Source organism: Eptesicus fuscus, chromosome 6, assembly GCF_027574615.1.
Source record: "Eptesicus fuscus isolate TK198812 chromosome 6, DD_ASM_mEF_20220401, whole genome shotgun sequence".
Taxonomy (NCBI): domain Eukaryota; kingdom Metazoa; phylum Chordata; class Mammalia; order Chiroptera; family Vespertilionidae; genus Eptesicus; species Eptesicus fuscus.
The window spans coordinates 81,102,857-81,115,451 of NC_072478.1; the positions used below are offsets into that span (position 1 = coordinate 81,102,857).

A 12,595-nucleotide genomic window follows, 5' to 3' on the forward strand; every position below is an offset into this window, starting at 1 on the left:
TGTCTTTCCTTTGTCTAGAAATAATTCATTGTGAATTTACCTTATTCTTTTTCTTTTCATGTAGGATGAGGATTTTGTGGGTCGGGATGATTTTGATGATGCTGACCAGCTGAGGATAGGAAACGATGGGATTTTTATGTTAACATTTTTCAGTAAGTACATACACAGAGCAGAGCCACTTCCCACAGACGACGGAGTACTTTGGATTATGGGTGAATCTGACTGAATTAAAATAATTAGTGGAACTAATTTATTTGGTGCCTTTTACTGAAATGTCAGAGCTAGTACACTTTTATATTAATATCCTTTCTCTTTGTCTTCTACTTTTATGAATTTCTATGGAAAATATTAAAATAATTAAAGTGGTTACGGGGCTGTTGCATTTATACATGAGCCAAGCTCATCTTTCCTGTCTGCAGGGCTCCTAAGCCTTGCTCTTACTTGTACCTGACCTGTGCCTTTGATGAATTTTGTTTTTTTGTGAGCTTTTATTTTCTAACAGATCTAAGTCAGCTTGATTTTTGTCCTCTTAATGTTTTGCATTTATCTTTCCATGTGCCTCACTTAAAGTGAGCGACCTTATTTCTTTTATTTGTTGTATTAAAAATATATGAAGGAAATGCAATGCTTTTAGAAGTGATGTTATGTAAACTATCAAAATTTATAGAAGCAGGAAGATGAATGACTTGAATCAAATTATTTGGGAGCATTAATTTAATGTTTAAGGCATTTATTTTATTTACTGAAGTCTAACACATATAGCAACGTCATAAGTATACAGTTAAGGCATTTTTGAAAGTGAACAGCAGTAGCTATAATAGTGTATCATCTGATATTCAGAGAGGATGTTTTCTTGGTTGCTGTGGAGAGTGGGTAAGGGTTGTGGAGGGCAGGTTGGGCTCTCTTTTATCCTTGGGAAAGCCATTTAAGCAAAAGCAAGTCAGAGGGCACACTCTTGCTCTAGGGTAATAGGACATGTCTGACATCTTTTTTCTTTCTGCTTTTACAGTGGCATTCCTCTTTAACTGGATTGGGTTTTTCCTGTCTTTTTGCCTGACCACTTCAGCTGCAGGAAGGTATGGGGCCATTTCAGGATTTGGTCTCTCCCTAATTAAGTGGATCTTGATTGTCAGGGTAAGTCGTACACCAGAGATGATACACTCTGTAGAGAAACAAAAAATAGAATAATTTTGAATATTTTATTTTTTTCATTTGCTTTATTTGCATTATGTCAACATTTAAAATGATTTTTGGTTTGTCTTTGATCTGGTATCATGAAGTTGAACCTAAGTCAGTTGCAATTGGTTCACGCATACAAGTTTTGTAGTCAAATCTAGTGAATATTGGGGCATCTATCCAACAGGTTTTCACGACCTACTTTCTCTCTCTCTCTCTTTATTTTATTTTTTATTTATCTTTAGCTGTTTAACAAGTGCTGCTCCATTAGGGGTTCTTATCTATAAAGTAAATTAGAGATATCTTCAGTGATTTGGAAGTTAGAATTGCATGAAGTAATTTAAAGTTATAAAAGATCTAGTCTCTTCAAGTGTCTTCTGATTTCAAGTAAGTTTATTGCTATTGACAACTTTATAAATAAATAAAACAAGTTATCATAATTTGGCATTATTAACTAATTAATGGGTGTTGACTGACCACTGGGGTTTTTCAAACTTATTTATTCTAAAGAAGTTATCATTTTTTAGGATTCCAAGATCCTTTTTTTTTTTTGTTTTGTTAATCCTCACCCGAGGATATTTTTCCATTGATCTTTTAGAGAGAGTGGAAGAGAGAGAAACATATCAATTGATTGCCTCTTGCACGCACCCTGACTAGGGCCTGGGTGGGGAGGAGCCTGCAACCAAGGTATATACCCTTGACTGGAATCAAACCAGGGACCCTTTGGTCCGCAGGCCGACACTTCATCCACAAAAAATAGAATAATATATTCAAAACGGGCTAGAGCCCAAGTTCCTTTGAGAATCTGATAAAAGTTACGGGCTTTTCCCCCAGACAGCTAATATGTACTCATCTAAAACATGGATTTGAGGTTAAGAACCCAAGCCCTAAAGAGGTTTCTCATTCTTTCTCTAAATCTTCATTGTTATTTTATTAAGAAATAAAATACTATATTTTAATACTCAGGTTTTAACATAGACAAACTGTGTTAAATTTTTGAACATCAAAGCCTCCAATAGGAAACATAAAATTAGTTACCAGTTTTTTTTTTGTTGTTGTATTTTTTTTAAACTAAATTTAAAAACTGAATTTAATGAATCAATTTCTGTCAGTTAGGATGGCTTTGTATGCAGGTAACAAAAACTTGGTTCAAAATGGCTTGGAAAACAGTGGGAAAAATTATTATCTAAGAAAACAAGTCTTGACATGGAGATTAGTTAAATCAGTGTTTTATTGACATCATCAGAGACAACTGTTCAGCATGTTGGTATAGCTGCTCCTCCCTGAAGGTTAAGGCATTGTCACAAATCCACAGTGCTCAACAGAAAAAAGGGAACTATTGGTTCTTTTCCTTTTCCCTTTAAGAGCAGGGAAATCTTCTCAGCAGACTTCAGTTCTCATTGTCTAGAATAACATCCTGTGAAAGGAATGTGGTTATCATTATGCACATGAGAAAGTTTTCAAGATCTAGGCATGGATGGAGGACAACACTGTTTTTCCATGAAAATAAATATATTTATTTATGTTGTAAGCACTTCAAACCAGTAATATATAAAATACCTTTATTTATTTATTATTTTTAAAGATATTTTTATTGGTTTCAGAGAGGAAGGGAGAAAGGGAGGGAGAGAGAGAGAGGGAGAAATACCAATGATGAGAGAGAATCATTGATTGGCAGCCTCCTGCACACCCCCTACTGGGGATCAAGCCTGCAGCCCGGGCATGTGAATCAAACCTTCACAGGCCGACACTGTATCCACTGAGCCAAACCTCCTAGGGCACTTACATTTATTTTTAAGAGCTAAAGGACAGCATTCATACACAAAACAAAGTTTTATGTTTTGTGTGCCTATAAGTTGAAATGTGAAATTATATCTGCTAAGCTGCTATGAAATGTTTTTGTTTTGTTTTTTTTCAGTTTTCCACTTATTTCCCTGGATACTTTGATGGTCAGTATTGGCTCTGGTGGGTGTTCCTGGTTTTAGGTAAGTGCTTTTAACATAGACAAAGGAGAGAAAAGATTATGTTAAATTTTAGAAGTGAGATTACTTTTAGTAAACCCTCATCATATTATTCAGTGGTAGATTAATCAACAATAAGTATAATTTTAAAAATATTTCTCTCTTAAAAATTAGGCTTTCACCATCTGAATAAAATGAATGTTAATAAAATGTATGTTAGTAGTTGTAGGTTTTTCCTAACTCATTTGTATTCACTTCTCAGGTTCCCGTGACCAGTGGGACACTGATAAGAAGACTTTATAGTCTGGATTTTTTTCCCCCCCTTGTGAATTATTGCTTAAAGTCATAGACTTAACCCCAAATTGCTTATACGCATATTGTAACCAGTTGAACTCATGAGTATGTGTGTTGGATCTGTCAGTAGAAAACAGAAAATATATAGCCCTGTTGGACATAATTTCTGGAAGAACCACTATTGGGTTTCCAGAATTCTTTAGTTTGTTATTAAAATAAGAATTTCTTTTGTGTTGGGCAGAGGTTTCTTTTTAAAAAATACCAGACATTTCAGGTTGGTCTTAAGGTTTTATTTTTTACTCTAAATATCTATTTAAAATTTTTTTCTAAGATATTTTAAAGCAAAGAAATGAACATTGAGGTAAATATTGTTGGCTTCTTCATTCTTTGTAAAGAAAATATTTTTGATAATAACAGACCACTACCATTTCTATAAAATGATAGCAGGGCCATTATATCCATGTGTCTATTAAAGATGGTATAATTGCCTTGCTCTGCTTCTGTGACATCTCTTTCTCCTATTTCCTAGTTTGGGCCTTTTTGCTGCCTCCTTAATTTAGACCCCTGATGGCAGTGCTACTAATGGGTCTGGCTAGCACAGTGTAGCACTATGCCCAGCAGGTACTTAATACATTCAGGACTTACCTTTGTCTCATGCATTGCTGACCCTAAATTATATTTAGAAAATACAAGTCATCCATCATGCCATTACTCACCTTCCTACTTTACCAGTAGTCATTGTAATTCCAAGGAAAGAGAAATATGATCCCCTCCCCCATGATTATTGAGAAGCTTAATAATAAAAATGACCTGCCAGAGAGTTACTTTGGAGGAATAGTTCCTTGCCTTTCTTATTCTTAAACTGTCTTTAAGAGAAAAGCTGACTCCCCTTCTTCCCCCAAGCCGCAAGTCCAAGCAAATACTGAAGGAACCAAAGAAGAGCCATTAAGCATATTTTCATGTTGATTATTGACAGTAGACAATTTAGAGAAATTTAATGGGCTGATTTCCTTCTTTATATTGAAGATATATGAGATATAAATTTATAATACCTTATAATTGGTCATTCTTGCTATCTTGCTGCTTAGTAGTGAGCAAAAAATGGTGAGACTTTGGATGTATATAAAGTGCATCTGGATCCAATGTTTGGGTCATTTTTGGAACTTCTCTTGCAGAGAGAACCAACCTTTTTGGAGTTTTTTCTATAAGGACCAGGTCTAAAGGTGTTTAAAAATGTGTCTAAGACTTAGGGGCCATCTCTGAAGGAGGAGGGCTGAGAGTGTCTGAGCTCCCATTAGAGGGCACACCGCCTTCCAGCTCACTCTTCCAAGAGGTGCAGACTACGTGAATGTGTAGAATCTGGTGTAGCCATACAAATCAGTCTTATTACCTACCTGCCTGGTAAGTAAATGGCAGAGTGCCCTATTTGTATGTATTTTTTAAGAATGAAGAAATAGAGTTTAGAGTTGAAAATAAAAGAATCGCTATAATAGGTAAGGGGATCCTGACATCTAGTGGTCAACAATATGTACTGTTGACAAGAAAAAAAACCCCATGACAAAAAAGGATGAAACTTGTTTTCGCTTGAGAAAACCAGTTTATCACCTCTCTCTCTTTTTTTTTGTTTTGAGTTAATTATCTTGGAATGCTTTTTTGGAACTCAGAAGGTAGATTTTGATAATGTTTCTTACTGAGGCTTTCAAATGTAGATGTTTAGCCCCATCTTTTTTTATTTCCTTTTTAGACCAATTAGATTCTGAATGTGCAAAAGGCTTTTATTTGGCTTTTGAGATTATGTTTTTTTAATGAGAAATGGAAAATTTGGTGTGGAAATTCTTTGAAAGCTTTGGAGGAAGTTGCTCATGTCTTAATAGCCTTTAGTAGAAAACCGATGAATTAGTGCTATCAAGAGGGACATTTCTGGGGAGGAGACTTAATGCAGAAGTTATAAATTTATTTCTGATTTTTCTTTTTTAAATTAGGCTTTCTCCTGTTTCTCAGAGGATTTATCAATTATGCAAAGGTTCGGAAGATGCCAGAAACTTTCTCAAATCTCCCCAGGACCAGAGTTCTCTTTATTTATTAAAGGTATTAAAGAAAAATCAAACTTTACTCTAATCCCAGTGTAATGATGTGATAATTGCAGATTTCTATTCAGGTTCAGAGTGGAGCGTACCTCCTGTGGTAGGGGATATGGAGCAGGTAATGAAACGACAGTCCTTGCCTTTTAGCAGCTTCTGGTTTCATGAGGGGTGTTTCTACAAAAAGCTGTGGGAAAAGGTAAGTTAGAAAACTGCCATAGGAGGAGACATTATCTCATGTTCTGATAGTGCAGAAAAGGCCGGGGTCTTAGTAGTTGGTCATCAGGGAGCTGGGATACTTGGCTGGGTCTTGGGATTTAGATCTTTGGATCTCCAGTCTCGAAGTCACTGCTTACTGTAGTATCAGTTCCAGAAGACAATACTGGGAAGGGTCCTATCAGCTCTAATTATGTAGTACCCTAAACCCCCAAGCTGAGAGAGACCATGTGTTCTTTAGGAACTCCTTTTGCCTGGACTTCTAACAAGCCCACCAAGGCTTCCATTCCTTAAAAATTAGTCAGTTGCTTTCTTGGTGCCTTGTTTCAGGGTTGCATGCTGATTTTACCATTCTGGCGGGGGTGGGGAGGGGCGGAGGTTGTCAAAGGAAAGGAAGAGGAGAAAAGGTTTTTTTCTCCTACCTAGAATAGGAGGACTAAGCCCTGTAGAGGCTCTTTGATTTAAAAGAGAAGAGATGGTAATTACACCAGCGAGGTTTCTCTGGTACCAAATCTAATACTCCTCCTTGGACTTCACTCTTTGTTCCTTAACACTCTTGAGGATGGTGGGTCAGCCCTGGCCTGGCCCCTAGGTATCTTGAGCAACATCTAGGGGCCAGGACAGTTAAAGTCTCAGGCAAGGCTTTGTAAAGGGTGTAGCAATTGAGATAAGCTTTAAATGATAGGTAGCATTTATATTAGTGGAAATTAGCTGGGTGGGGAAGAATTTCAGAATCACTCGAGGCGGAGTGGAGAGCAGAAATACAGGATGAGAAGTATGAAGCTTGCCCAAGGGACCACAGTTTGAACAAATAGCTGTCCTGAATACTAATATCTTGAATACTAAGCCCTTCAATATCTTGAATACATAGAGCAGCACTTTAAACTTCGTGACATGTTGGCTCAATTCAAGGCTAACTCCATCTGAACATCAATCAGTTTGTTCAGTATTTGCTGTTGGGCTATCATAGTTTATTTAGCTAATCATATGCTAAGGGTGGAGTTTTCAGTGTTGAAGATTTGTGTAGGTCTCAGAATGTATCTATATAAAAGCCCAATATGCTAAGTGTCTGACCTTCGGTCAACTGCTCTACCCGTCGCTATGACGCACACTGACCACCAGGGGCAGATACTCCAACCAGTAGGTTAGCTTGCTGCTGGGGGTCCAGCCGATTGGGACTGAGCGAGGCAGGCTGGACACACCCTGGAGCCAATCTTCCTCGGCCCCTCCCTGGCCTCTAAAATATTGCTTCTAATTGATTTCCTTTCAATGTGCACGAATTCGTGCACCGGGCCTCTAATGTTTCTAGAAAAGAAAGTATTTAATTTGCCAGTTGGTGGGATAGCATTGAAAGTTTTAAGCAGCAAAATATGATGAGAACTTGAGTGTGCCAAAATTTGTTTCAAGCATGCATAATAAAAACTAACACCAACTTTTCCATATATCAGATATTGTATTAAACACTTTACATGTGTACTTTTATGCAAGTAACAGAAGGCTTTAGTGCTAGATAAGCTCAGATACATGCAGGTGGAGTGTATTCATAGCGTTTCTTATAAAAATTCAAGCATACAAAGAACTTAAGTCTTGTGTTGGTTAAAGTTGTTTTCTTCAAGGGACTATGCACTTTTATTTGAAGTAAAATTTTAGTCATTAAGAATACCAGTGTGGCCCTAGCCGGTTTGGCTCAGTGGATAGAGCGTCGGCCTGTGGACCAAAGGGTCCCAGGTTCCATCCCGGTCAAGGGCATGTACCTTGGTTGCAGGCTCCTCGGGCCCTGGCCCTGGTCAGAGGCAACAAATCAATGTGTTTCTTTCACATCGATATTTCTCTCTGTCTTTCCCTCTCTCTCCCATTCGCCCTTAAAAAAAAAAAAAAAAAAAAAAAATCAATGGAAAAATAACCTCTGGTGAGGATTAACAACAACAACAACAAAATAATAACTGTGTGTTTATGATTTTTTTTTAAAAGAAAGGTTATGTTTATTGTGTGTTTAAATTCAGGCATGCCCTGAGTTTGAATTAGGTTACAAAGTCTGAGTACACATGGACATTGACAACACTGGCCTAGGCCTTGATGCCTATGATGGGTCTTTCTTTGTGTCTAGGAAAGTGGTTCTCACCCTTTCTAATGCCGCGGTTCTCAACCTCTTAGGGTCGCCTAAGGCCATCGGAAAACACAGATATTTACATTCCGATTCATAACAGTAGCAAAATTACAATTATGAAGTAGCAACGAAAATAATTTTATGGTTGGGGGTCACCACAACATGAGGAACTGTATTAAAGGGTCGCGGCATTAGAAAGGTTGAGAACCACTGGTCTAGGACATCTTAACTCTAAGAGGCTTATTACCGTAGATGTTCTGTGTAGTTTTATGTAATTTTTATGTAATTACCATTGTCATCTTTTTTTCTTTTTTCTGTCTTACTATATTTTATAGTCACTTCCATGCTTTGGATTTAACTCTTACCTACCACAGGTTCAGAAGTTAATTAATCCTTTGGAGGTACCATAGCTCACATTCTTACAAAGGGCATTAAAATCACCTGCAGATTTGGATTTTCCCTAAACAAAAGTATACTGAGGGGACAGATTTTCTTTAAATAATAATTTCTCTAAGTCTAGTCAAAAGGTAGCTTTGAATTTTTAAGTGGATTGAGATCACAGCTCTGTCTGTTCTCTTCATTCTTCTGTTAGAATTTCAGTCTTTATTAGGGAACTGCACACCTTCATCTTGCTTCTAATACCTAACAAATGACCAGGTGGAGAGAAAGCGTGAACTTTTCAGTTTTACTGGATTGTTAGAGACTTTATTTAAAGTTCTGTAAATTTGTTGATTTTTTTTTCTTTTTTCTTTTTTGTTAATCCTCACCAGAGGATATTTTTTCCATTGATTTTTAGAGAGAGTGGAAGGGAGGGGGAGAGACAGAAACATGGATGTGAAAGAGACACATTGATTGATTGCCTCCTGTACTTGCCCCAGCCAGGGCCAGGGAACAAACCCGAAACCTAGATACCTACCTTTGAGCAGAATTGAACCTTCAACCCTTTGGTGTGCTGGCTGACACTCCAACCATTGGGATACACCGGCCAAGGCTGATTATTTTTTTTAAATCCTCACCGGAAGACATGCTAAGAGAGAGAGTGAGGGAGGAGAGAGGAGGGAGAGAAATTAACAGCAATGTGAGAGAGAAACATGTATCAGCTGCCTTTGGTTTGGTACATAGCACATTCCCTGACTGGGAATTGACCTGGCAGTCTTTCAAGGCACAGGACTACACTCAACCAGTTGAGTCACTTTGGCCAGGCTGATTTTGATTTGTTGTGATTTTCTGAAATCTCTGAAATGTTTCATGGATGTATCCTAAGTGTAAAATGAAGCATCTTTAGGGTTACGGTTTGAACGAGGCAGTTCTTGGTAATAATGCTATTGGATCTGTGAGGTTGGTTTATAGGCCTGCTTGTCTGAATTTGGGAGTCAGAAGCCTTAGATTGGAGTTTTAGGAGTTCTCAAAAACTCTGAGGTTTGCGAGCTTCCCCCCATTGGAGTGCAGGGTAGGGTTTCTTTGCTCTTTTGTCTGACTGTACTATTCTAGTTGATCTAAATTATTCCTGACATACCTAGAGGATTCAGAGCTCTAAATTAAGGGTTTGGGGACTTAGAGCAGCAATTGGAATTCTAATGACTTCCTTACTAATTTTCAGTATCCCCAGAGGGGTAAGCTATAATATCCCATGAGACTGAATTTCTTTTGACAATTGATAGGGAGAAGAACTGTCCATCTAGATCCAAATATAGAATATTTTCTTTCTCTAGTTCAGAGGAAATTTAGTTTTAATTAAGTTTAAATATGTGCTAGAAAACCATTATGTGAAAAGTAAATATTTTCTTTTCTTTTATTGAGACTTCTTTTTCTTACTTTCTTTAATGGAGATGTCACTAGTTAAAAGCTAGCTAGAGGCTTACTTTTTGCCAGAAAGACACAGGTAGGGAATTTTAAAAATAACTTTGCTAAAACAAAATAACTTAATTCCCATGCTGTACTAAGATCTAACATTTTATACACACACACACACACACACACACACACACACACACACACACTCCTTGAAATGACCCCAGGGGCGTCTTTTTACTAGTAATGAGCCAAAGTAGATGTTACAAAAGCCGAGCACTAAAGCTTATGTGTTACTAGCATAGGGGCAGCTCTCAGGTTCCCTTTTGAAAGCCCATTTAAGGGTAAAAGAGGAAATCTGGTTTCCTACTCACAGCCGGAAAAGCCAGAAGGAACTGCTGGAGGTGGCACATGGGCATCAAGAAGTGTGACTGTGAGGAAGCAGAAAAGACAGAATGTTCCTTCTGTGTTGTAAAAAAAGAAACAGATACCTTGTAGAAACATCTTTATCTGAAATGTTAAAGTATGTGAGGTGTTCATACTTTCTCTTACCAGTACTACATTTCTATGTACTAGCACTACTCTGGTGCTGCCCGGTCATTGAGGGTAATTAATAGCTGCAAGGTGGTAGCACAGTTACCTGCTATCTGCTATTCCAAAAGCACTTGTGCATATGAAGCATAATAGATTTTAAATTCTGTTATTTTAACAACATCTGAAATAAGAAGAAAGAGAACTTGTAAGTTCTGGCATTAATGAGAAAATAGGGCTCTTTGTAGTTAGATAGTGATTGCTAAGACTGGTGAGCTATACCTGCTAGTCTTAAGATAGTTTAACCTTTTCCATATGATGATTTAACTTCTTCCAAATGCTTTCATTTCCCTTTTTCTATAGTAACCCCTCCCCTTTAATATCTCTCTTATTAGAGAAAATTCACCTCAAGCTAAAGTTTGATTTATTGGACTGTGTTTTAAAGTAGCAAGACAGTAAAAATGTTTCCAGTGTGATTTTTTCCTTTAAAAAAATCAGTGTCCAAGAAGAAATGGTTGTCTTCCTCTTGCAATTAATCGATTCGTAGACTGTTGGATTCCTTTTGCTTCTGAAGCATGATGTACAGTTTAGTCATGATGTCCGAGGCCCTAAAACCTGTCTTTCCTCCAGTTTGTGTTCCACCATTATTGTAACAACTGTGCCTCTTTAAGTAGTCTTTTTCATGTGGAGTTTGTATGGTGATTAAGATCACCCATAGCAACCCATGTAGGTTGTCCTCTTAGTGGGTTTTTAATGTTTTTTTGGGTGGCTCTGGCTTGAGGGATCTATTAAAGCTAATTAACTGCTGTGGAAGCAGTGAGGAAAGTAGCTAGGTAGTCATCTGGACTGTATTATATGTTCTTGCAAACTAGTGTTTCAACGTAATAATAGTTACATTAGTTTTTATCTATTTATGGAAACTGATAAAACTGAAGTTACTTAGGTTTGTATTGAGTCTGGACTCATTGCAAAAATCCCCATTTGACATCAGTCTACCAATTTTCTTTTTGCTTCTGCTTGGCTTTTAGAATTTCTTAAATTCTTGCACATTTTAAGGTTTTTCAATCTAAAGAAAAGTTGCACTTGTGCCAGTATCATTGGTTTACTTTAAATCAAAACACCAACTGAATTTGGAGTTTGGTGAAATATCCTATCTAATAAAAGCGTAATATGCAAATTGACCATCACTCCAACACAAGATGGCTGCCCCCATGTGGACACAAGATGGCCGCCACAAGATGGCCTTCAGGGGAGGGCAGTTATGGGCGATCAGGCCAGCAGGGGAGGGCAGTTAGGGGTGACCGGGCCAGCAGAGGAGGGCAGTTGGGGGAGACCAGGCCTGCAGGGGAGGACAGTTGCGGGGGACCCAGGCCTGCAGAGGAGGACAGTTGGGGGTGACCAGGCCAGCAGGGGAGGGCAGTTGGCGGGGACCAGGCCAGCAGGGGAGGGCAGTTGGGTGGGACCAGGCCTGCAGGGGAGGGCAGTTGGCGGCAACCAGGCTGGCAGGGGAGGGCAGTTAGGGGTTACTGGGCCAGCAGGGGAGGGCAGTTGGGGGCGACCAGGCTGTAGGGGAGGGCAGTTAGGGGCAATTGGGTTGTCGGGAACAGTTAGGCATCGATCAGGCTGGCAGGAGAATGGTTAGGAGGTGATCAGGCTGGCAGGCAGAAATGGTTAGGGGTAATCAAGCAGGCAGGCAGGTGAGCGGTTGGGAGCCAGCAGTCCTGGATTGTGAGAGGTTCGTCCCATATTGGAGAGGGTGAAGGCTGGGCTGAGGGACACATCTCGCCCCCCATGCACGAATTGCGTGCACTGGGCCTCTAGTTAAGTTTATAAAGAATATGTGGATTTCCTCCAATGTTGTAGCTTCTCTGCATTTTGTCAGCCTTTTAAACATGTACACAGCAGTCTAATCAGAAAAGATATAAAAAGGCTGCTTGTGGCTTTTATAGTAATTTGGAAAGATGGAAAAGTAAGCTAAAGGCCTGCCTATATATGAGGTCATCCAATTCTCTTGGTGCAGAGTAGCATAAAGTACTTTCTCAATAAATATTTGTTAAGTAGTTAATGTATCTCTTTCATGTTTCTTTTAGCATTAATATAGGGAGTTACTTGTACTTTTCCCCATTATTTCCATGAGAACCAAAACAATTTATTATGCCAGTACAGAAATGCCTCAAAGTATTGGATGAAAACTGCATTTAACAAAATTTATGGACATTATTTATTTCAGTCATGTATATTCCATTTTATTTTTATTTGTTTTCTAAAATTCTCATGGAGGATATGTTTATTGACTTTAGAGAGAGGATGGGAGAGAGAGAAAAACATGGATCTGTTGAGTCCCGTATACACTCCAACCGGAGATTGAACTCAACCTTTTAGTGTATGGGACAACTACCAACTGAGCCACCTGGCCAGGGCTATACATTCCGTTTTAA

General features: G+C 38.5%; 1 protein-coding gene across 6 annotated transcripts in view; it reads left to right on the top strand.

The window, feature by feature from the left end:
* The window catches only part of NDFIP1 (Nedd4 family interacting protein 1), a 40,945-nt gene that overhangs the window by 26,678 nt on the left and 1,672 nt on the right, over positions 1 to 12,595 (top strand). For 2 of the 6 annotated variants that reach the window (XM_054717997.1, XM_054717993.1), the window contains exons 4-7: positions 65 to 152; positions 1,010 to 1,134; positions 3,095 to 3,161; positions 5,414 to 5,519. In XM_054717997.1, coding sequence (XP_054573972.1) covers positions 65 to 152; positions 1,010 to 1,134; positions 3,095 to 3,161; positions 5,414 to 5,517 — 384 coding nt within the window. In that variant the 3' untranslated portion in view covers positions 5,518 to 5,519. Of the gene's footprint in view, positions 1 to 64; positions 153 to 1,009; positions 1,135 to 3,094; positions 3,162 to 3,399; positions 3,728 to 3,761; positions 3,793 to 4,675; positions 4,810 to 5,413; positions 5,520 to 12,595 lie in introns of those variants that run through there. The other 4 variants (XM_054717995.1, XM_054717996.1, XM_054717994.1 and 1 more) reach the window with 4 other exon arrangements.